The sequence below is a fragment of the Helicoverpa zea genome, chromosome 2, assembly GCF_022581195.2.
Source record: "Helicoverpa zea isolate HzStark_Cry1AcR chromosome 2, ilHelZeax1.1, whole genome shotgun sequence".
NCBI lineage: Eukaryota > Metazoa > Arthropoda > Insecta > Lepidoptera > Noctuidae > Helicoverpa > Helicoverpa zea.
The window spans coordinates 9,324,315-9,347,328 of NC_061453.1; the positions used below are offsets into that span (position 1 = coordinate 9,324,315).

The 23,014-nt window shown below is 42.8% G+C and overlaps 1 protein-coding gene across 4 annotated transcripts in view; it reads left to right on the forward strand.

Annotated features, from left to right (window-relative positions):
- Positions 1 to 22,789, forward strand: part of LOC124645251 (E3 ubiquitin-protein ligase TRIP12) — a 36,471-nt gene extending 13,682 nt beyond the window's left edge. For 2 of the 4 annotated variants that reach the window (XM_047185045.1, XM_047185051.1), the window contains exons 3-37: positions 4,049 to 4,971; positions 5,224 to 5,337; positions 5,427 to 5,518; positions 5,911 to 6,009; positions 6,535 to 6,640; positions 6,899 to 6,972; positions 7,057 to 7,150; positions 7,468 to 7,677; positions 8,169 to 8,359; positions 8,839 to 9,027; positions 9,404 to 9,552; positions 9,680 to 9,815; positions 10,258 to 10,422; positions 10,973 to 11,147; positions 11,430 to 11,806; positions 11,993 to 12,211; positions 12,516 to 12,651; positions 12,959 to 13,046; positions 13,394 to 13,596; positions 14,082 to 14,256; positions 14,717 to 14,909; positions 15,419 to 15,597; positions 16,024 to 16,192; positions 16,627 to 16,724; positions 17,535 to 17,669; positions 18,054 to 18,178; positions 18,473 to 18,625; positions 18,916 to 19,130; positions 19,215 to 19,306; positions 19,384 to 20,077; positions 20,239 to 20,427; positions 21,114 to 21,282; positions 21,363 to 21,479; positions 21,564 to 21,743; positions 21,872 to 22,789. In XM_047185045.1, coding sequence (XP_047041001.1) covers positions 4,049 to 4,971; positions 5,224 to 5,337; positions 5,427 to 5,518; positions 5,911 to 6,009; positions 6,535 to 6,640; positions 6,899 to 6,972; positions 7,057 to 7,150; positions 7,468 to 7,677; positions 8,169 to 8,359; positions 8,839 to 9,027; positions 9,404 to 9,552; positions 9,680 to 9,815; positions 10,258 to 10,422; positions 10,973 to 11,147; positions 11,430 to 11,806; positions 11,993 to 12,211; positions 12,516 to 12,651; positions 12,959 to 13,046; positions 13,394 to 13,596; positions 14,082 to 14,256; positions 14,717 to 14,909; positions 15,419 to 15,597; positions 16,024 to 16,192; positions 16,627 to 16,724; positions 17,535 to 17,669; positions 18,054 to 18,178; positions 18,473 to 18,625; positions 18,916 to 19,130; positions 19,215 to 19,306; positions 19,384 to 20,077; positions 20,239 to 20,427; positions 21,114 to 21,282; positions 21,363 to 21,479; positions 21,564 to 21,743; positions 21,872 to 22,068 — 6,820 coding nt within the window. In that variant the 3' untranslated portion in view covers positions 22,069 to 22,789. The remainder of the gene's footprint in view (positions 1 to 4,048; positions 4,972 to 5,223; positions 5,338 to 5,426; positions 5,519 to 5,910; positions 6,010 to 6,534; positions 6,641 to 6,898; positions 6,973 to 7,056; positions 7,151 to 7,467; positions 7,678 to 8,168; positions 8,360 to 8,838; positions 9,028 to 9,403; positions 9,553 to 9,679; positions 9,816 to 10,257; positions 10,423 to 10,972; positions 11,148 to 11,429; positions 11,807 to 11,992; positions 12,212 to 12,515; positions 12,652 to 12,958; positions 13,047 to 13,393; positions 13,597 to 14,081; positions 14,257 to 14,716; positions 14,910 to 15,418; positions 15,598 to 16,023; positions 16,193 to 16,626; positions 16,725 to 17,534; positions 17,670 to 18,053; positions 18,179 to 18,472; positions 18,626 to 18,915; positions 19,131 to 19,214; positions 19,307 to 19,383; positions 20,078 to 20,238; positions 20,428 to 21,113; positions 21,283 to 21,362; positions 21,480 to 21,563; positions 21,744 to 21,871) is intronic. The other 2 variants (XM_047185059.1, XM_047185066.1) reach the window with 2 other exon arrangements.
- Positions 22,790 to 23,014: the final 225 nt, after the last annotated feature.

Consider the following 23,014-nt stretch of genomic DNA (forward strand, 5'->3'; position numbering starts at 1 on the left):
CCTCTTTGCTGTTCTCTACTTATGAGAACTTTTGTTCTATGGATATAGCTTGAGTTGACGGGATATATTTTCAAATAAATTAAAGAGATTGTTCAAGTAAATTTTGAACAATTCATTCCATGTAAAATGCTGTGTTGGACTTCATCAGCTGATTGTTTATAAGCACACAACCTTGTTATCTATTTGTGCTATCAAAACTCAGAGTTTATCTTATCAACATGTTATGTTCACACGCTATCATCAACACTGTCCTAATTTTATGTTGTGGTTTCCTGTGTTCAATTAATGTCTTTATTCAGAGAAGCTGCTGGATTATCTAGTAAATGGTGTTTTATGAGTGGGTTTCCCTTTGTAGACTTTTTATATAAAAATTGTCATGTGGGATGATGATGATTATTGGGTATATACTACATACCAGTCAGAGCATTATCTGCTAAATTATAGATGCTCATGTTGGGTGATTTAAGCAGGGTAACTGGAAAATATCAGCATAAATTGACTGAGCTGACAAATGTTTGTAAAGTACAAATATTAATTGTATGCATCAACATGAACATGATCATTAAAATATGACAATGTCTTTAACAAACAAGTATTTACAAAGTAGATACCTACTAAACCTTATATTTCCTCTTGATTCACTCTATACATATGTTAAAAATTTTAGTTGTTTGGTAGGTTTAGGGTGATGTCACTGTCTTGCAGCGAATACAGAGAAGTTATATTATGAATAATAGCACCTCATGATAACAACTCCCATACTGGGATAAAATATAGCTTACCTATGTTCCTCAGGACGAGTTTGCAGAAAGACCTTTTCAAATCTGTTCAGTAGCTTTGCAGCCTTTTTGGTACAAACAAAAAATGTTTCCTCTTTGTTATATTAGGATAGATATAGGTAATAAGTAGTTCAAAAAAAATAATTGAAACTATCAGTTATACATTATTGATATCATAAACCTGTCACACTGACAGTAACCTTAACTAAGTTATGATAGCTATAATATACCTTGCAGGTGTGGTTGATTAATGCTCATTTCTTCTGTGTGTGAGAAGAGACCTAACCATCTTCTTCTTCCTGCCCTGTTCCCAATTTTATTTGGGTTTGACATGTATGTCTTCTGCATTCATTCCTCCCTGTCACTCGTCATTGTGAAGAGACCTAAAGAAGTAGTAGGAAAATAATAAGGGCTGCTGATGATGATAGCGTTTATAATTTACTTTTTGTAATTTTTTTAATAAGCTTGATTTACTGGATAAAAGAAAGGATGATAGCAGGGGACAATAGGCATGATGACAAATTTTTAAATTCCTTTGTATGATGTAGGTATACGTCTATTTTATATGAAAAATTATTAATTTTAAGAAAATGCGAAGTTTTTTTATCAAATAATTGCATTTTTCTCTGTCCACTTTGAATCCGGCGCGAAAACGCTTGTCAGTGTCATGTCGTCACTTGTGACGTCACGACTGAAATTACAAGACGCAAGTAAACAACGCTCGTGCAATAATTAAGTTTTTAGTGTTATTAAATATGAATTCGAAAGTGCATAGGTGCTGTGGGGTCCCCCAGTGTAAGAACACATCCAAAACAACTCCTGATAAGTTATTTGTGTACGTTCCTCACAATAAAAAAATACGAAACAAGTGGCTTAAACTTGCAAGGCGAGATTCAAAAGCAATATTGCCCAGGGTACAACTTTATTTTTTTGTTTTATTTTTTGCGTTTCAGCTGTATGTAACTCACAGCGTCATCACCATAGGATGGCCTGGAGGACCTAAAAGAAAAATCAATTTATAAATAAAGGGTCGAACCATGATAATAGATTTCATTAACATTTACACCTGATAACAAATACATTGTCAAAAGTAATTTTAAGGAATTATTTATAACTAAAATTGTTTTTAATTAAACTAATATTCTAACATAGAAGTTTTTTTAATTAAACTAATACCACAGATTATATAATAGTTACTACGTAACAGATAAATCACTCCATACAAAAAGGTCCATACCTACTGTTATAAGCACCTACAAGTTCCCCAACTACCTACAAATTCCTAGCTGCGTTATAAAATGAACCTTAAAAGCTCGAGCGCTTGATTGTTATTCCAATGCGATAGCGCACAGTTCAGTGACCGCAACCGTGCCGTGGCCGTGCTTAGGGTTGCTTCTTACAATTAATTAATATTTAAGTAGGAAAACAAAGTTACGCTTATTTTAAGATAGCCTTTTTTAAAACTGAGTTTTTAAATAAAAAGTAATATCAATAATATTTTTCTTTAGTTAACTATTGTATTGCCAACTAAAATGGAGTGTAGGTACATATTACTAAATATTAACTAATACGTAAGCATAGGTAAATACTTAAGTAAAGCTTTCGTCAAAATCAAAGGCGGTTTCCAACTATTTTTTGAGCACAAGTGCCATACCCCATATGGTTCAATTCCGTCGAGTGTTGATACATACCTAAAATTGGTTTCTGCGTAGCGACACGCGTAATGTTCCGAGTCGTCATTAAGTTGGACCAGAACTATACCTACTTACACTCGAGATGTGTTTTGAGCTACAAAACTCACAATACAGTTCATATAACTAAGTAGGTATCTAAAGTAAAATAAGTACCTAATGATCTCTGTTGTTAAAATCATAAAGTAGATAAGTATTAATTTATTAAAAAAAAATAGAATTACTAGATAAGTTCATAAATAGAAAATGTTTCTAAATCTTACAATAGTCGCATATAAACCAACCCAACTCAAAATAATCCATCAGTTTGTTAGGTAGCTTAAAAAACCTAATAAAAACCAACAGCATAACATGCCACGAAATAAAAATAATAATATTGGAACGCGCGCGGCGCGTGTGACTATTGAAAGCCCTGAGCCGCGTGGGGCTACCGGTAACCCAGCGAGCGGTAGGCATTTATCGCTCGCAAGTACGTCGAGTGACAGAGGCCTGCTAATACACTTACATGGAAGTTTTTTAATTAAACTAGTATACTTACATGGAACTTTTTAACATTTCTAAATTCAGCTGAACAAAAATCTTTATTTGATGCCAAAAACTCTCCCAGCATTATGATTTCAATTTTAGGCAAATTAGCGCTGTTTGCCTTGATAAATCCGGGCTCCGTAACTCGTGTTATAAACAATTAATTAATTAAAAACAAAGATCGCAGTGGAAGTGCACAATAACGAAATGTGACGTTCGCGCGCTTTCGCGCGAGTCGTTTTGAGAAATGACGTCACGAGCTCTGATTGGTGTTCAAGATATCATGGCGGATTGCCTTATTTCGTAATTTTATTTTATAAAAATACACATTAATCACATTATTAATAAAGAAAACAATGCGCGTTTTATATTCCAAGCTTCAAGTTTAATTTAATAAATATATTATTTTAATGATTTTTGATTACTGTCATCATGCCTATTATTAGGTACTAGCTGACCCAATAAACTTTGTATGGTTTAAACCTTCCCTGGACATCTACAAACATTTTAAAACCAAAGAAAGCCAAATGAGACCAGCCATTCTCGAGTTTTAGTCAGACTAACTAAGGAACAGCAATTCATTTTGATATAAGAAGATAAACAAATCTATAATTTGGAACTGTATAAAAGTATTATAGATAAACACCACTGAATGTGTTTTAAATTCCAAGTAATTCTTATTCATCAAATTCTCATAATAATAAATGCCCAATCTTAAAAATGTAAAATTCTCATAATTGCAGGTGTATTGAGAGTACACATAAGAACTTTCTTATCTTTAAAATCATTTAAAAGTTCAAGTAGCTTCCTTCAATATGACTCAGTTGCACTAACATGGTATTATCAATAGAAACATTACTGTGTTTCCTTATTGTGTTACCAAACAGGCTTCAGCCAATTGGGTTCATTCTTTGATTGCCTCCCTAAAATCCATGACTCTGTGTTCCTTGTCCTGGTGGTGCCTCCACCAGGCATAAAAAGATAAAGATATAAAAAGATAGTAAAATATTGCTACAGTGAGTTTGTAAGGCGGCAATGTGTAATTTGTGGCAGGTCTTCTCCTAGCAGGGTGGTGGGCGGTCGGTGGTTGCGTCAGGTGCGTCGAGCGAGCCACAGCCGTCGGAGCAGACGCAACGTGACGTCGCCCCTGCCGCGCTCCACCAGCCGACACTCGTCTAGCCGCGTGTCCGACGCTGAGCCGTACGCGCACGTCGAGCTGCGCAGGAGCTCACGCCTCATCAACACACTGCCCAGGTCCGACTACTCCATCACAGAACGCTGGTCCTACGGCACAGACGTCTACGAGACACGCTGTGACACTACCGAATTCAAGGGCGGGGACGCCCACAAATCCAGCGTTCATCCGAAACGCGGACGTACTTCCTCGCATGACAGGAAAAAACGCAAGACCACATCGACCAATAGTGCAGAGGAGTGCGTCGCATATTGCACACGCTCACGGACTGCTCTTAAATCCAGTGAGAGTGCTTGTGAGCAAATTCCGAATAATTTAAAACCACACACTTTAACACAACCGCCACTGAACCAGAACGCCACAGCCACTTCCACTCAAGCTAATCCGCCGGAAGGAGGATTGCTGCCCCTAGACGAGAGAGATTTTGCTTATTCGCCGTACAGCTCGTCCACCGTCACAGAGCTACTGGACTCTGACTATTCTGTGTACAGTCCGACAGCTAGTCGGCGAAAAGGCAAGAAGAGGAAGCGCTCAGCACATCGCTCTCTGTCGAGCAGAAAGAGCAGTTGTCTGCTCAGTGTAGACGAGTGCCGAAAGAAATTTAAAATAGATTCGCACAGCAAAGACGAGACAGATACTAGCAGTACCGGAAGGTCATCCAAACACGAGCTTGACAAAGCTGATCTTAACTCGGCTTCTCAAACCTCGTGCACATACCTGCTGCGTAACAGGAACAGTCAGTTTGGACCACCCACTTCAACTGTCATCAGTGACCATTCAGGTAATTATATACGTCTTCTAAAGTTTGTTACATAGAGTTATTGATGTTACATATCTGTAGTGTTTATAGTGATATCAAGCTTGTGTATCTATGCAAGTGCGATGTTAAAATAGGAACACGATTGAATAACGTGCTAGTCTATTTAAACATATTAGAGCAGAATGTAGGTCTCGAGTCGTAGCTTATCAGGTGGTGTTATCACGTGTATCAAGCGCAGTCATTCATCGCAGATAATGCATATTGATATTGCAGTGAACCCGCCGGGCGACGCGGTACTCGCTCCGGTCGCGGGACGCATCAGTAGTGCTTCCGAGAGCATCGCCAGTATCCCCAGCACTCCCCCGCCGCCAGACAAAGATATCCAAGGTGATTAGCGTTATCACTCATTACTTATCACTGGTACTTATAATTTCTAATAATCATTTCATGTAATTCCTTTATGATTTTGTTTACAGAGGCAAGTTCGTCCAAAGCACACAGCTCTGCGAGCAAATTATTAATAGTACCCCGTGATCTTCCTTATTTGCGTCAAACTAACGCGCGAAGGGTAAATTTTCTTTATACTTACTCCGTTATTTGCGTTTTGGTTTGTAATGAACTACTAAATAGCTCGTTAAGTTCCTAATTAAGTCGTCCTTAAGTATATGTATTGAAATAAATGACCGAAAATATCGCTATTATTCCAACCGGAAACATTGCAATGTCGTTCAACCAATCTCAATAGCAATAAGTAATTGTATCGAATATCATTATCAGTGTTAGTCGTGCGATCGCTCGTTCTTGAAGCAGACGTCAGAGCTGATATCCTCGCGAGCATAAAATATAGCTATTCGTTATAGATTACATTATGAATAATTCATAATAGTGGTAGAAGTGCATTGCTTTGTAAATATGTGCGATGTGTGAGCGCGCGGCGAGTGAGAGTTGTGTTGTGCGCAGAGCATCGCAGCTGCGACGGGGGCGACCCTGGGTGCGTGCCTGACGAGGGGAGCCAGCACTTCGCAGCGTCAGCGACAAGACACACACGCGAAAAGACAGGTACTCATACAGGCACCAGCATTACACAGTTTTCACACTTTTACTTCACAAGTCTCATATCCGAATAGTGATACGTCATGCGTCGTTTATATTTACGTCTGACTTTAATCTGATGCTATCATTGTCTGTTTTACGCGTAAAATTGCGACAGAAACACTTTTACATGTACGAATTGTTAGTTAAATGGAATTTCAGTGCTTCTGCTCTTCTTATTTCCTCAATCGTAAAATTAAACAAAAACAATTCAGTTTTGTTTTGTCATTGCAATACATTTTCCTGTAGTAATAGCCTTCGTTATATTCGTTAACTAACTTCATTACAAACTGGTCAATATCGTGATAAGTTCAAAATATAAATGCTAAGGTTACGCGTCTCAGATAAGAAAGTACTTCAAGTGACTAGCTTTGCAGTTTTGTTGAAGTGACATTTAGTGGCGTGATAATTGGTTGGTACTTATAATTGTAGTAGATAGGTAGGTGAGTACATGATGATGGTGTTGATACAATGGTGATGTTGTGTGGTCAGGTATCGGGCAGCGAGGGCGCGGGCAGCAGCGCGGCAGGCGGGCGGCGGGCGAGAGCTCGCGACATGCCGCAGCCGCAGCCAGCGTCCACGCGTCGAGACAAACGAGGTACTAAATCCCTCACCTATCCTCCTCTAGTACCAAACAAATTACTTTCCTGCTGTGTTTCCCACATAGTGGTAGAGTCGGATTCCCTAATCATTCTTTTTTCATGTAGCTTGATCTTTATCGGCACCGCATTTTAATACTTTACAGTGCATCCCTTTAACATGTTTTAAAAAATCTTTCTTGTCCCTGTCACCCATTACTTCCATATATTGGACTTAAAATAAGGTCAGTACATAAAAATGTATGTGTTGTAAACAGGTAAAAGCAGCCTGGGTTCGTGTGCCAGCACTGGTGGTGCGTCCAGCCGGTCTCACCCCCAGCCATTAACAACGGTGAATATAAACTTCTTTTACTACTAGCATATTTATTTAATTTGTTCTTTATGTTTTACAAAATTGACCGGTTTTTTGTCTTAGGGTGCTGTGGCATCCACATCTTCCACACCGCCGGCTTCAGCGTCCGCTTCAATGCCTGACAACGCGGCCAGCGATGCTAAGCCTAAGGGCAAAGGTAATTATTACTGCTGGTTTAACACTGCCTACAGAAGCTATAGAATAAAAACAGTTTTTTTTTTCTCTTATTTGTGAAGTTCATGGTGAGGGTATATAAAGTGATTCAAGCTGTTCTTTGCTATTCGCAATAGGTTCGGAAATCAAGAAAAAATCATATAAGGAAAAGAAATAATTTTTTTCACATTAGTGTCATCTTATACTCAACATTTTACTCCTTACATTTTTAACCCCCGACGCAAAAAGGACGGGGTGTTATATACATCCAGACAACGTTTGTTTGGAGCACACTCGTAATAAAAGCTTGTGTTTCCTCAGCATCGTCTTCGTCGGAAGAGTGCGCGGGCGGCGGCAGCGGTGTGGGGGGCTCGGGGTCGGGCGCGGGCGCGGAGGAGTCGTCGTCGGAGGAGGGCGAGGTGGGGCGGCTGCAGGCGCTGCTGGAGGCGCGCGGCCTGCCGCCGCACCTGCTGGGCGCGCTCGGCCCGCGCATGCAGCACCTGCTGCACAGGACCGTCACTGCCAACTCCGGTAACACAACCATATTAACTGTACTAGTGTTCTTGTTATTCAACCTTGAGACGCTTCATCAGAGGCTAACCTTAACCTTTGCTGGTAACTACACCATCAGTACTATAAACAACTAGCTTCTGCCGATATTACTGTTTCCCGAAATCAGATGGTGACGAAAACTCCTATCCTATGTATTTTACCGGGTCTAAGCTATCTCCCCTGTAATTTTCGACTTAAACAGTTCAGCCATTCTTGAGTTATAAAATGTGTAACTAACACCACTTAATATATATATAGATTGTAACATAAAATGAGGCCATAAGTTGAACCTCAAATATATTGTATAGATTTTTGTTATTATTTTGGGGAGAAAATTAATGAAAACGTGTCCATTATTATAGGGTTATCTAAGAGGGATTAATTAGATTTAGCCATGGTATTATCAGCTTTTAGTTTAACAAATGAATAGCAATTTGTAACGGTAAATAATATAAACCCGCCTTCCACAGCTGCATCAAAAGCCGCCCAACTCCTGGCTGGGCTGCAAGCGACTGGCGACGAAGGACAGCAGCTTCAAGCTGTTATTGAAATGTGCCAACTGCTAGTGATGGGCAACGAGGACACGCTGGCCGGCTTCCCTGTGCGACAAGTCGTGCCTGCTCTCGTCAACCTGCTCGCCGCAGAACATAACTTTGATATGGTCAGTACACATAAAAGATACATGATAGACCAAGGTCGCATCTACTGTAATAGGTATTGGGCATGCCATAATCCTAATTTACTTGGGATGTAACACTCATTTCTTCTTTTTATGTACTATCCCCCTTTGTACTTCTTTATATTTCCTTTAAACTCCCTTATCTACTCCCCTATGTACTTTCTGATATACTCCCCTATGTTCAGTACATAATCCCTTTTTGAGTACTCTTCTCATGTACTCCCTTTTGTACTTGCCTTATGGACTTATGTACTCTCCTGTGTGCTTTTTGACGAGCTCTCCCAATATACTTCGTTATTTATTTTATTTATTCCTTTATTTCAGGCAACAAGGGCACATAAAAACACAGATATCATACATAACAATATTTATAAAATAATACACAAGATTATCCATTATCTACCCTCTCATGTACCTGAATTTTAATAAAGGATATAATAAACAAGTAACGTATTCCCCAGATGAACCACGCATGCCGTGCTTTAACGTACATGCTGGAGGCGCTACCTCGCAGCAGCGGCGCCGTGGCGCTGGCCGTGCCGGCCTTCCTCGACAAGCTGCAGGCCATCACGTGCATGGATGTCGCCGAGCAGAGCCTCACTGCGCTCGACATGCTATCAAGGCGTCACTCCAAGGCTATATTGCAAGCGGTAAGGACCTATATACCTATATATACCTATATATGCTACTTAGCTTTGTTTAAAATCATAAGCAAATTGTTTCTTATTAGCGTCGACATAATTATAACTAGAACATTAGTTGGCGAAGTGGAGGAAATTTCGCGTATGTAAAATTTCAGATAAATCGTTGTACTTGAAATATTACTATTTCCGATGAAGGCATTGGAAAAAAAAATACGACGGGTTAACTGAACTCGAATCACGAGCTCAGTGCAAGCCTAACCCTTTCCGACACCTATCAGAACAAAAAAAATAATTTGTACATCTTTTATAATTTTTCAATTAATTATTACTTGAAGTGATTATTTTTACAATGCAGACTTGTAACGCATACTCATTATTCTAGCGCGGAGTGTCAGCCTGTCTGATGTACCTGGACTTCTTCTCGATAAACGCTCAGCGTGCCGCCCTCTCCATCACGGCCAACTGCTGTCAGAACCTCACTCCGGACGAGTTCCATCTGGTTAGGGACTCCCTGCAACTACTGGCTAATAGGTAAGCAACGGTACTTAATACCAAACCATTATAATTATATCCAGAAAGGACACCTCATTTATGCAGGTCTGATGTCATCTTTTTGTCCTTGCAGCATTTTACTTGACCATTATACCCGTTGTTTCAGACTTACCCAACAAGACAAGAAATCGGTGGAGTGTGTATGTTTGGCGTTCTCGCGTCTTGTGGACAGTTTCCAACATGACCCGGCTCGCCTTCAAGAGATTGCCACTCCAGAATTACTGACAAATCTGCAACAACTGGTGAGTGGCCAATTTACAATTTTATCCTATACATTTGTGTTATCTATGAGAATTTGCCGTATCATAATAGTTATGCTTTGTCATTCTACTGTTGTTGTCACTTAAATGTCGATACATTAGTGTATTGACAAGTACATAAATGTATCGTCCTACACACAAATATTTGCGTTCACACATATAATCTTGAACGAGTGTAGGCTGAAGCGCTTTCGTTAGCGGGGCGGCCAATGCAGCAGATTTAACTAAACAGAACATTGGTAAAACAACAAAAAGGGGACTTTGGAATGTAGCAATCATCAAGACTCGCTATTTCTACGCAGTTTTACGTGAAAGTTGGCTAGATTTTGGGGGTGCTGTACTTTGTAAATAATGACGTGAAAGAGTGCTAATTTAAGTAGCGAAATTTCATGAAATGGTTATGAATTTGTCATGTTTGCTACAGCTGGTGGTGCAGCCGCCGCTGATCTCGGGCGCGACGTTCATCACGGTGCTGCGTTTACTGTGGGTGATGTGCTGCGCCTGCCCGCAGCTGGCCTTGGCACTGCACCAGCGCTCCATTGCCGACACGCTGCTGTGTCTGCTCACAGGATCCACTCTGCATCAGGAGGTAACCATAACATGCTGTTTTATGTCCTGACAAGAGGGTTACTGTATTATTTTTTTTAGGTTTACAACATGTATAAATTTTATTAGTACTTATATATAGTAGGTTCTCCAAACAATACGTATAGAAATGTGTTGCTGGGGAATTTGTTCCACTATTTCTTCTTCCTAGCTAAAATATATAGGAGGTGGTTGGGGGTTTTTGAGGGGTGATGTGTAAACTTGACCTTCAAAAAGTGCTGATTTTCTGCCTACTTTGAGTAAACGTCTTTATATCTTTTAGATGAAAGTGAGATTCGCTTTGAATTCTTGTGCAACAAATAGTATAACGGTAATTCCACTGAGCTGTGGTCCATAAAGTATGAACTTGATATCGCGGAGACGATCATATTAGAATCATATTAAAATATTATTATGTGTTTTGATCATTTATTTACTTTAAAAATGTTATGAAAGGTGTTTTGTCACAATCTGTCACCTAAATATGCTATATACCTAAATGAAATGAAAAAGTGATCCAAAATAATCAATACTGTTTTTTATTTTTATAACAGCAAGTGGAGCTGATCCCTCGTCTCCCGCAAGAGTTATACGAAATCACTTGCCTGATCGGCGAGCTGATGCCTCGGCTGCCCACTGACGGCATCTTCGCGGTGGACTCGCATCTCGACAGACCCTGGTCGGCCTCCACCGAACGCACTGCGCACTGGCAGTGGAGAGATGATAGAGGTACCTTAGCATTTTATTCTTAGTTAGTCTTGGATTGTATCTAGAATTTTTTTACTTTTTTTTGTTCTATATTATTGGTAGTCCCAGATATTCTGTTTAACTTGCTCTGCCACCATGCAGCTCGCAGATGGCAGTGTGTGTGCGAGTTTCCCTTAATAGTAGAAGAGTTATCATTTCGAAGTATAATAGGTTTAAAAAACCACGAAACTGAAAGCACCACATAAGCTTTTGTGGCTCGTAATATCTTTAGAACTGTTTAGCACGTCCGTGTTATTTGCGCAGGAGTGTGGCGCTCATACTCATGGGCCGAGTCTCGCGCTCTAGAAGCGGGCGCGGCGGCGGGCGAGGAGGAGGTGTGCCTGACGACGCTGGGCCGCTCGTACACCGTGGACCTGACGGCCATGCAGCAGCTCAACGACCACACGGGCACGGCGCGGCCCGTGCAGCGCGTGGCGCCCGCGCCCGCCGAGCCCGCCGCCGCGCCGCCCGCGCCCGACCCGCGCATCGCCATGGTGCGCGCCAACCCCGGCCTGGCGAGGGCGCTGCTGGCCGTGCTCCACGAGGTCTACTGGTCCTCGGCTGGTCCGGCTGTCCGCTCGCAGGCGCTTAAAGCCATACTGCGCTGCGTCTACTACGCCGATGCTCCACTGCTGCGACAGGTCATTACTATATTTATCATTTGTACAGTTCTCGACAAATAAATTAGTTTTTTCGATGTGAGCCATTTGATCTTTGCAAATGCACCACAATTAGCAAGAAACTAACCATAAAACTTGAGAAGACTTAGCCACAGATTTTCTTGAACAATTTCGTAGACTATAATCTAACATTAATTTGTAAAATAGGTACTAAAAATGCAAGTGATATCATCTCACATCGCCGGCATGATGGCGTCAAGCGACCTGCGCATAGTGGTGGGCTCGCTGCAACTAGCAGAGATCCTGATGCAGCGGCTGCCGGACGAGATGGCGGTGCAGTTCCGTCGCGAGGGAGTGCTGCACCAGGTCGCGCAGCTGGCTGAGAGAGCCCCCCCTGCGCAGCCCACCAGGCACCATCCCGCCAAGGTAATATCCTTGCTCTAGACTGGAAACGTCTTTATTTATTTTTATTGATACAGTGGTGATCCACAAAAATGCAAAATTAACCATGATAAACAATTTAATAATTTTAAATTATTTTATTTTTAAATTTTTAGTAACTTTCTACTTGAATAGATTGAATACTATATTTAAATGCTCTGAAGTGACTAGATTTTTTTTGATAAAGATTCATAATTAATGCCATTGAGATAAAGAGAGGATTTTTTTTTAAATAGAGTAAGTTATCAAATAGTGCATAATAGTAAAAATGTGTGTTTCCCCAACGCAGTCTCCTGGAGGCGGCAGCGTCCGCTCAAGCGGTGGATCGTCCCCGCCCGCTTCGACATCGGCTACGTCGCTAGAACATCAGAACAACCTGTCTTTGGCGTTCTCCGCCTCCGGGTCATTCGTCGCCAGTACTATGCGTAAGTATTTATATTCGAAGCCTAATCCTCGAAATACTCGGACGTTACTTAATTTTAAGTTCTAATTAAAAGTATATCCGTCGCAAAAATTGATGTAAATGTGAATTGTATTACATAGATAGACTGATGTTAAGCAGTCCTTAAAAAAAACAGCCTGACTCGCGTTCCAATATGTATTCGGCCGACATGTCACATACATACGTTAGTTTCCGTTTACCATTTGAAGTAAAGAAGTAGGTTCATTTCTACAGTTTTTTTTTTTTAATTGCGTGTTCTTTCCTTAATAAAACATTGAATCTTGTTACAGCAGCAGCTGCAAGCGATGGCAGTGGTTCGGAGCCCGGCCAGGCGTCAGCATCTACACACGCACAAATGTCCACCACTTCTGTGCACAGGTCAGTTACAAGATATGAAGTTGATATTCATGAAAAAATAAATTCGAGGTCGTTCTGAAGCTACATTCCCAACACGAGTCCGCGCAAGTGTCCATACCCTTCCCCCTCACTCACTACCCGCAGGTACCTAGAATTGGTTTTTGCGTAGCGACTCGATCACAATCTTCCGTGACGACAAAAAAATTGGAGAGAACTACATCATATACATACGTGGTTGATGCGTCTCTACAGTACTAACTTTTAAATTCTATACATTATTGTATTACATAATTTATATTATTTGCAATCACTCTCTTTTAATATATTCTAAAGTTCGAAGCCTTCATGTGATGTATCTATGTTACCAGGTCTGGCAGCCCACTGCAGTTGGCAGAGATGTTGAAACGCAAGCGCGCAGTGAAGCGTTCAGGCGGCGCGGGCACGCGACACGCGCGGCGCCGCGACGAGCCCGCGCCCGCGCACGCGCCGCCGCACGCGCACCTCGCGCACCCCGCGCACGCCGCGCACGCGCCGCACGCGCCACATGCTGCACACGCTGCGCAGCCACATGGTAAGCCACCTCTACAGTATCACTATCACTTTGTTTTAGTGTACCTCAATACTTTAATGCATGTTTACCGTTGTTGGTATATAAGTAATTATGTCACAATTATGGACCCTATCGGGCACAGCATTTACAATAGTAGGATAGAGTGTATTTCAAAAAAACACATTCATACAATAATTTTCATTACTTTAAAATTGGACAGCCAAAAATGTGACACCAAAATGTTTATTTACACCTATGTTCCGTAAGAAAAATGAAACTTAGGATATAAGATCGCAGAATTTTTTGCCAAAACTGGTAGACACTTTCTTGTTCGCTTGTAAACGCCGAGGTATCTTGGCAACACTAAGATAGCCGGATTGTATGCATAGAAAAAACTTTTCCTTCCTAAAAGATGTTGCAGGACTTAGTAGACATCACAAAACATTCCTAGGTGTCAAGTGTAGTCCCTGCGAAAGTTTCACTCAGTATAATTTTGTTGCTCTTAGGTTCGGGCGTGTCTATGGGCGCCCGGTCTGCGACGCGCGTGGGCGGCGCGTCCAAGACGTCGTCGTTCCTGTCGTCGCTGAACCCGTCGCGCTGGGGCCGCTCGCCGCACGCGCACAAGGACTCCGCGCTGCTCGCCTCGCCACACGCCTCCGCCAACCTCACTGTGCAGAACAAGTTAGTCATACACTCTTATTACACTGGATTTTTTGACAAAAAAATATTAACAATAAATGCCAATATGTTGTGTAAAAATCTTTTATTAAAACTCGGCTAATTATATTAGCACTTTTCACGTAAAATTACAAAAAGAAAGCACTTCCAAAAATGACTCCCTATCGCCACTTTCCTAGTGGTTTCAAAATTGAACAGACAAGTTTAGAAAGTAGTGTACATTGACATGACAGTTTGCAAGGGTTGGCGATGTTTTTGGCTATGATAATTTATTATCTATTTGAATAGAAAGTATAAGAAATCGTAGAAAAGTATAAGAATCGTATAAGAAATCATCAATCATCACCTAAAAACATGACCTGCTGAACAAAGACCACCGCCCAAGCTCGATGGACCTTTCCTCACCGCGCTGAGTTAGCGTGTTGGAACAAGAATGAGTGTGATGAAGTATCATGTCCCCTAGGGAGAAGGTTCGCGAGTGGATCCAGTGGACGGCGGGGCGCGTGTCGCGCGAGTGGGGCGCGCTGGGCGGCGGCGGCGGCGCGCTGGAGGCGCTGGCGGCGCTGGCGGCCGCGCTGCCGCACCCGCACCACCGCCGCGCCGCGCTCGCGCAGCTGCGCGACACCATGCTGCACCACGACGTCTCGCCATTCGAGGTAACGCACCTTTTGTTTTTTTTTTTAGCTATGGAAAAAATCATCAAATAGACACCTCCCACTGTGGGTTAGCAACGGTGAGGGAGTGTCAGACTTTTACTAACCAAAAATCCATCGTGTTCCTTCGTAGGCCTTTTATGTACCAATGCCGCGGTAACTCTTTCGAACAATCACGCAGCCCCGGTCCATACCCCTCCAGTGTTGGGTTGCTGCGCAGCAGATACTCACGCGACGTTTAGTAACGACAAAAAATTTGCGGCCAAATTATATGCGAGTCAACAAAATAGTTCGCGCTTGTTCGAACGAATCATTGCATGGCCGACTTTTTTGTCCAAGACATTATTGGTAAGGTGAAGCATTAGTCGCGATCGACGGACTATGAATCACCGATCATATATCATATAGCTTTCCGTATCTAAGAAAAGACTTTCAAAATTGTTTACCTATTATCACAATAAACCTATATGTATTAGTAAATAACAGTTACTATAATCAATACTATTCTCCAGGTGAACCACTCGGGCGTACTAGGTGCTCTGCTACAGTTCCTGACGGGCTCCGAGTCTGAGGGCGAGGCGGGCGAAGCTCGTGACGGTGACGGTGAAGGCCGCGATGACGCCGTGGCCGCCGCAGAGGACCGGCTGCGTCTCTTCCTGCACGTCTTCGCTGATATGCCGCTCACTATCGAGTAAGTGATCACTGTAATCTTAGCTCTATATTGTAGATATAGTCTTTGGCCTCTTGCAATGTCTTTGATGATACATAGGATGGGATGCTGATAAACTTTGCATTTAAAATAGTGCAATAAGAAAATCATGTATATAAGATAACTAGATTCCAGGTTCTTCATATTAATAATAATTAACTGCACTGAATTAAAAAAATTGCAAGAATTATCATATTATTGCAGACCTAGAGAATGGGCAACTAGAATCAAACTTATTTATAATTTTGAAGTTCATAAGTGCTTGTAAAAGCCTACGTGAAATAAATGACTTGACTTTTGACGACAGCAGCGTCTTTGGTTGGACAGCATACATAAAAAATAACCATTTTAATAACGTGAAGCAGTATTTATGTTCGTTCGTATTGATAGCATCTACTTCATCCTCAGATCTGAGTGGAGCGGCGCGGGCGGCTGGAGCTGCGCGGCGCTGGCGGCGCTGGTGGGCAAGGTGAACGCCTGCGTGTCGCACCTGGAGCAGTTCCCCGTGCGCGTGCACGACCTGCCCGCGCGCCCCGCCACCTCCGCGCTCAAGTTCTTCAACACCCACCAGCTCATGGTACACCACCATCCCAATACCAGCTATACACACCGATTACTTAAGTGCGACTCACAAACTGACACCCTAAAAGCCTGTAGTGGCTGACTCCGTATGTAAGGCAAATTTTAACGACCTGTGATACTGGTCTATGTTCAAAGTCAAGAAACACCAAATATATACCGATGTTAAAATTGAGGAAAGTAGCACATAATGATATTTACTCAAACATGAAAAAGACACTCAACTGATTGATTTAATTTTAAGCTTCACTAAAATCACTCAATTACTTGATTTGATTGATTATATGTTTTTATTTTTGTATATTGTAATGTAGTTTGGGGTATATAAAGTGTACATATGTATTTCACGTCCAAATACATTTAATAAATGTAGGTATAGACATTATGCTCCCCAAACAATATTGAATGGTGTGTCGTTTCCGTGTGTTACAGTGTGATCTCAAACGTCACCCAAATTGCACTAATCTGAAGCAATGGAAGGGAGGCGTAGTGCGGATTGATCCGCTAGCTTTAGTTCAAGCCATTGAAAGGTATGTTATCTAATACTGCACTCTGATTGTTATATTGACGGGTATTATCAATTATTTTAAAGTTTCCTGTAACCTGTCAAGTAACCTGAGTGCTGATTCCGAGTTTTGACAGCTTTCGCAACTCGATACGTAATTATAAGTCTATTGAAATAAAGAGTCGTATGCTACGTCACATGATTTAGATATGACATCTTCATTCATTTTGACGGTTAATAATGATTACACTCGCAAAACTGAGCTCAAGTGTAATACGACCAAGTACTGATGACAGTCTTTATTAAATAAACAATTCTAAGATAAGTGCTACGTGATTCAATGGTATGATACTCTTCGCATCGAAAAAGTTAACTTGCAAAACTCGCACTAGGCACTCTGAACGAGTGACTATTGTTCACGAGTAATGAAAAAAATAAGTGACAAGTTCAAGTTGTCACGAAACAGTTGAAAGTCGACCTTGTCATCGCATATTGAAGCGTGGTGCAAGTGCAAGATACATAAAGGTGCATCTACACGGTGCTAGTAGCTTGCGCATGTTAAGGCGTATACGCAGGTTATATGGTTATATTTAAAAAACGGACTCGCGCATGTACCAAAGCTAAATATCTACCCGCGTGCTGTTGTCACTAGCGCATGTTACTTGCTCCAGCTACATGCACCCGTAGTACCAATCAAGAGACAAAGGTTCACGAGTAAATAAAAAAAGTTAAAAATTAACGTTTTCTTTAATACAGTTGAAAATCGAACTCGTTCGTGTCATACATAAATGTTAAGTGAAGCTTAGTGCGATATTAAAGTGTGCGGTTGTGTCAGGTACCTGGCGCAGCGCGGGTACGCGAGCGGGCGGTCTCGCTCGGAGTCGGGCGGCGCGCCGCACTCGGACGACGACGCAGCCTCCGACGACGACGTCGACGACTCGCTCGCCACGCCGCCGCACCATCCCACCGAGTACGTATACACCTTGCTCCCTTATGAATTATATTTCCCTATTGCTCAATGCCCTTTGGTATGTGATATGTCGCTAGCCACAGTGGATACACTGGAATTACATAACCCTACCTCGTTTTTCTCTTGAGTTTAGAAACATGTATGTTACATGTATTTTTTTCGGCAAATTGTCTGAAATTAATGTATATTCCGACAAATTCGATCCGTTCTGTAAGATCCTGAAATAATGATTTGTCTTCGGTCGCACCGTTGTCTACCAGTTCCAAGTATCTGTAATCTTGTACATTGCCAACGACAAGCGTACCTACTTACTGAGATAATTCAGAAATTCTTAATTCCAATAAAATCAAATAGGACCCTAAACAAAAAAACAAAATGTTTCAGTTCTGACCACAAACTGGAGTTCCTGATCGGCGACACAGTGCTGCCGTACAACATGACAGTGTACCAGGCAGTGCGACAGTTCGGCGAGCAGACAGATGCCGACACCGACACTGACACACCGCTCGGTAACTATCATTACTGAAAACCTTTTATTTTAACTTATATTGTGAGAAACATTATGATAATTATGTATGTGGTGTTTTTACATTCAGTATTAGGTAACAGGTATTAAGAGGAATTTTATAAAAGTCGAAGTAATTTTCTTATAGTTTTCTTTCACACACACATACACAAGAACTGTAGAAACAGTAATTTCAAATGATTAGGCTAGAATAACAATTTTGTGATTTTTGTCAGTTTTTGACATTTCAACATTCATTTATAATCAACAAAAATCTAAGACGTCGTATGTTCTCCAGCTAACGCGGGTATTTGGGTGCAAACACACACGATCTACTACCGCGCGGTGGAGGCGGGTGAGCAGCCCCGTGCGGACACCACCGCCTCGCGGAAAGGCAAGGGACAGCCCACCAAGCTGTCCTCGAGACGCAAACCTGATCTCTTGTGGAATGGTACGTCAATTGTGCACTTACTTAGATTTTTTCGCTGTTGTGTTGCGAAAAAATCTATGTATTTGTGCAACATTCTTTTAATATAGATTTTATTGCTAGTATATACTACATAGGTATATATTTTATATTTTTTCCGGCTAGACTATCGACGAGTATTTTTTTATCTATCCTGTAGTCTTGTATCTTTATTGTTGCATATATTGCGATGCGTAATTTACACTTGAATTTTTTAAGTGGCAAATGGTCTTTTAGCAACCGAAAATGATGTATGTATGATGTCCCCCCCCCAGAGGGCGTGGTGCCGGTGCGCGCGTCGCCGCTGGTGGGCATGGTGCGCGCGGCGCGGCTGGGCGGCGCGGCCGACGTGCGCGACGCGTCGCTGCCGGCGCTCGGCCTGCTGCGCGCGCTGCACGCGCTGTGCCGCCACTGGCACACGCTGTACCGCGCCGCCTGCCTGCCCGACCAGCGCCCGCTCGTGCCCAACAACGACTTCATCAACGCCAAGGTTACATCGCCTCCGTTCAACTCACTCACATTACTGATACCTAGAACAGTGCATAGTAACACTTGATCATCGTCTCTGTTGCAGCTCGCGGCTAAAGCCAATCGCCAGTTACAAGATCCTCTCGTCATCATGACCGGTAATCTCCCGCCATGGTTGAAGAAGATAGCATACGCATGGTAAGTTTATATCGCGATCGACTATGTGCTCATTATGCCCAGTAGAGATATTCGATTGACGAATAAATGTATTGCAGTCCGTTCGTGCTGCCGTTCGAGTGCCGGCACCTGCTGTTCTACGTGGTGTCGTTCGACCGCGACCGCGCGCTGCAGCGGCTGCTGGAGGCGGGCGGCGAGCGCGGCGGCGGCGGCGCGGCGGGCGGCGCGGACGAGCGCGTGGCGCCGCGCCTCGACCGCCGCAAGCGCACCGTGCAGCGCCACAACGTGCTGCGCCAGGCCGAGCACGTCATGCACGAGTTCGCGCACTCCAAGGCGCTGCTCGAGATCCAGTACGAGAACGAGGTCGGCACCGGCCTCGGGCCCACGCTCGAGTTCTACGCGCTCGTCTCGCAGGAACTGCAGCGCGCGGACCTCGACCTCTGGCACGGCAGTGAGAACTTCAAGCAGAAACCCACCTCGTTCGGAGGAGAGATCGTTAAGAGTCAACCGCCCGTCGTGACCGATCGGTCGGCCGATGCCGCCGCGAGGCTGGCGTCGTCGGTGCGGGACGCTCTCAACTTGGATGAGGAACGGTCTCCGGAGCCATCAGACTTGGAGAAAGAGACATCGATCCCGTCGCCAGCGCCCGACGCCACCTACGTGACGTGGCCGTGCGGCCTTTTCCCGCAGGCGGTGGGCCGCAACGCCCGCGCCTCACACGTCTCCAGGGTTAAAGCCAAGTTCCGCTTCCTCGGGAAGTTTATGGCTAAAGCTGTCATGGACTCCAGAATGGTAAGCATTCAGACTGCTGGAAAAATTATCTTAAGCTACATATTAAACATTTCTTAGTTCTGATAATAAATTATTGTTGTTCCATAAATCAGAAGGTTGTTAACTTCTTAGCATAGTGTGAAACTGGTTGATAAACAAGAAGCATATTACTCGTGTGACAGGTGGACATCCCGCTGTCGGTGTCGATGTACCGCTGGCTGGTGAGCGAGGAGCAGTGGCTGTCGCTGAGCGACGTGCGGCACGTGGCGCCGGAGCTGTGGCGCTCGCTGTGCCGCCTGCGCAGCGTGGCCGAGCGCGCCCGCCAGCTCGCCGCCGACCCGCGCCACTCGCCCGACCAGAGGACGCAGCTGGTAACACCCACTTATATATATTTAAACTAGCTTCCGCTCGCGGCTTCGCCCGCGTGGTGTTTTGATAAAAAGTAGCTTATGTATTAATCCATGGTATCACCTATCTACATGCCAGATTTCAACCAAATCGGTCCAGCCGTTTTCGCCTGAAAGAATAACAAATATACATACATCCATACATTCTCAAAAACTTTCACATTTATAATATTAGTAGGAAGTATGATAAACTACTATTTTCTTAAATACATATTTATATATTTGAACAACATTATTCAAAGCCGGAAATTATGCTACATATCTCAGTATAAGTTTATACTATTGCCTGTTGCTTCTGTTGTTGCTGTGGCCAGCTTCAGCAAGTGTATTCAAGTATACTTATCATGATACAGATGATTTTTTTATGTTTCCTGTTCGTTTACCATAAACATAGTATAGTTCGGCCATTCAGAGAATGCGTTCCTGACACGTCGCGATTGAACTGACTGAATTATAACATTCATTGATTATTGATATAATAATGTTGTTTTAATGCTCCTCAATTGTTAAAACGGTAAACAACCAGCAAAAATATTTTTATCGTAACTGCAACGCCATTGCAAAGTTACGTCGTCAGTTCAATCGCGACGTGTCAGGAACGCATTCTCTGAATGGCCGAACTATAATTATGAGGACTTTGTATTAAACAGATAAGCGCATTGGAACTGGACGGCTGCCCCATCGAGGAGTTGGGACTAGACTTCATTCTGCCTGGCGATGGCTGCACAGAGCTGAGGCGAGGCGGCCGCGACCTGCCCGTCACTGCGCACAACCTGCACAACTACATTGATCTCGTTACACACTGGCTACTATATGAAGGTCATATATCCTCACCATTGTCTATAACCACCGTTACCAAATATACCACTGAATATTAAACAAAATTGTCTATTTAACAGGTGTTACCAAACAAATGGAAGCATTCCGAGAAGGCTTCGAATCAGTATTCCCATTAGCCAACCTCAAAATATTTTATCCTGAAGAATTGGAGCAAGTATTCTGTGGCAGTCCATCCGGTATTTATACTTCATCTTTTCTACTTTGCTATCTTATATGCTTATTGAGGATACAATTAGTAATGACAGATTTTGCACATTTAGGCGGGCGTGACCAGCGCTGGGAGCCGCGCATGCTCACGGAGTGCATCCGTCCCGACCACGGCTACAACGCGGAGTCGCGCGCCATACGTATGCTCATCGATATATTGGCCTCGTACAACCGCGAGGAGCAGCGTCTCTTCCTGCAGTTCGTCACTGGAAGCCCACGGCTACCGACAGGAGGTAAATATACTACAACGATTTTATACAAAATGCCAATGTTTTATTCGTGCGTCTCCAAGGCTTCGTTTTACCTGTGCTAGGAAGTTATTGTTTCTGGAACTATACTAATACCTGATGATTTCTGTAAGGCTTCAAGGCCCTGAACCCGCCGCTGACGGTGGTGCGCAAGTCGCTGGAGTCGTCGCTGGACCCGGACGAGTACCTGCCGTCGGTGATGACGTGCGTGAACTACCTGAAGCTGCCCGACTACACGAGCGCGGAGGTGATGCGCGCCAAGCTGCGGCTGGCGGCGTCCGAGGGCCAGCACTCGTTCCACTTGTCGTGAACGCGCCGCGCCGCCTCCCTCACCGCTGTGATTACTTGTCGAGCCCCCACAGTTGTAGTATACACGTGTGACCGCGGTCAGTGAACCCTATCATACTTGTGTTATATTGACGGTGCGCACGCCCCGGACGACTGCTGTTTATGTGCAATCAAAGTGATTTTATTAACCTTAATGTGACAGACACTTAAAGTGCTGTGCGTTCTATAGTTTTGTTTTTCTTTAGATTCTTTTTAGATTACAGAAATATGTTTATATTATATTTTGTGTTAATTTAATGTGATAACTTTGTATATTTACTTGCTCTGTACATCAGAGATCTGCTGACTCTCAATAAATATGCTTATGGTGTATGCAACATGGATGGATTTTGTTGGCTTCACTATATGGAGACAAGACTGCTCAAGTCAGTATTGCGCCACAGGCCACGGGACTGACCATCCATGCTGCCAAGTTTGCTGAACCTACATAATAATAATAGAGTGCCCTTTCACTTCACTTCGCGAGTTTTTCCTCGAATACCACCAGCAGTTGATTATTTCTGATTAGATTGGCACATTTATCTTTAAGCTATTTGAAGGACCACTAAAACTTGTTTGAGAGTCCTATGAATTATAATAGCATTTATTACCAAACGGTGTATGTTTTAAGTATCATAAATGAGTAAAGTGCAAAATTTAATATGTAACAATTTCAATAAAACCATGTAAACAATATTGATCAACATTGGGTTTCATTTTTTTTTCACCATTTCATCACTATCATAGTGGAAATAAAGATAGGAATGAGACAACCGTTGCATCCAGCCAACATTCATAGTCCACCTGTCAAAGATAGTAAAAAAACCTTAGAAATAAAAATATACAGCTCTTTATAACTAAAAAAACAGAGGTTTTTAACAGGAGGCTACCGGGAAGCGATATGAAAACAGCTGGCAGCAAAGTATCCA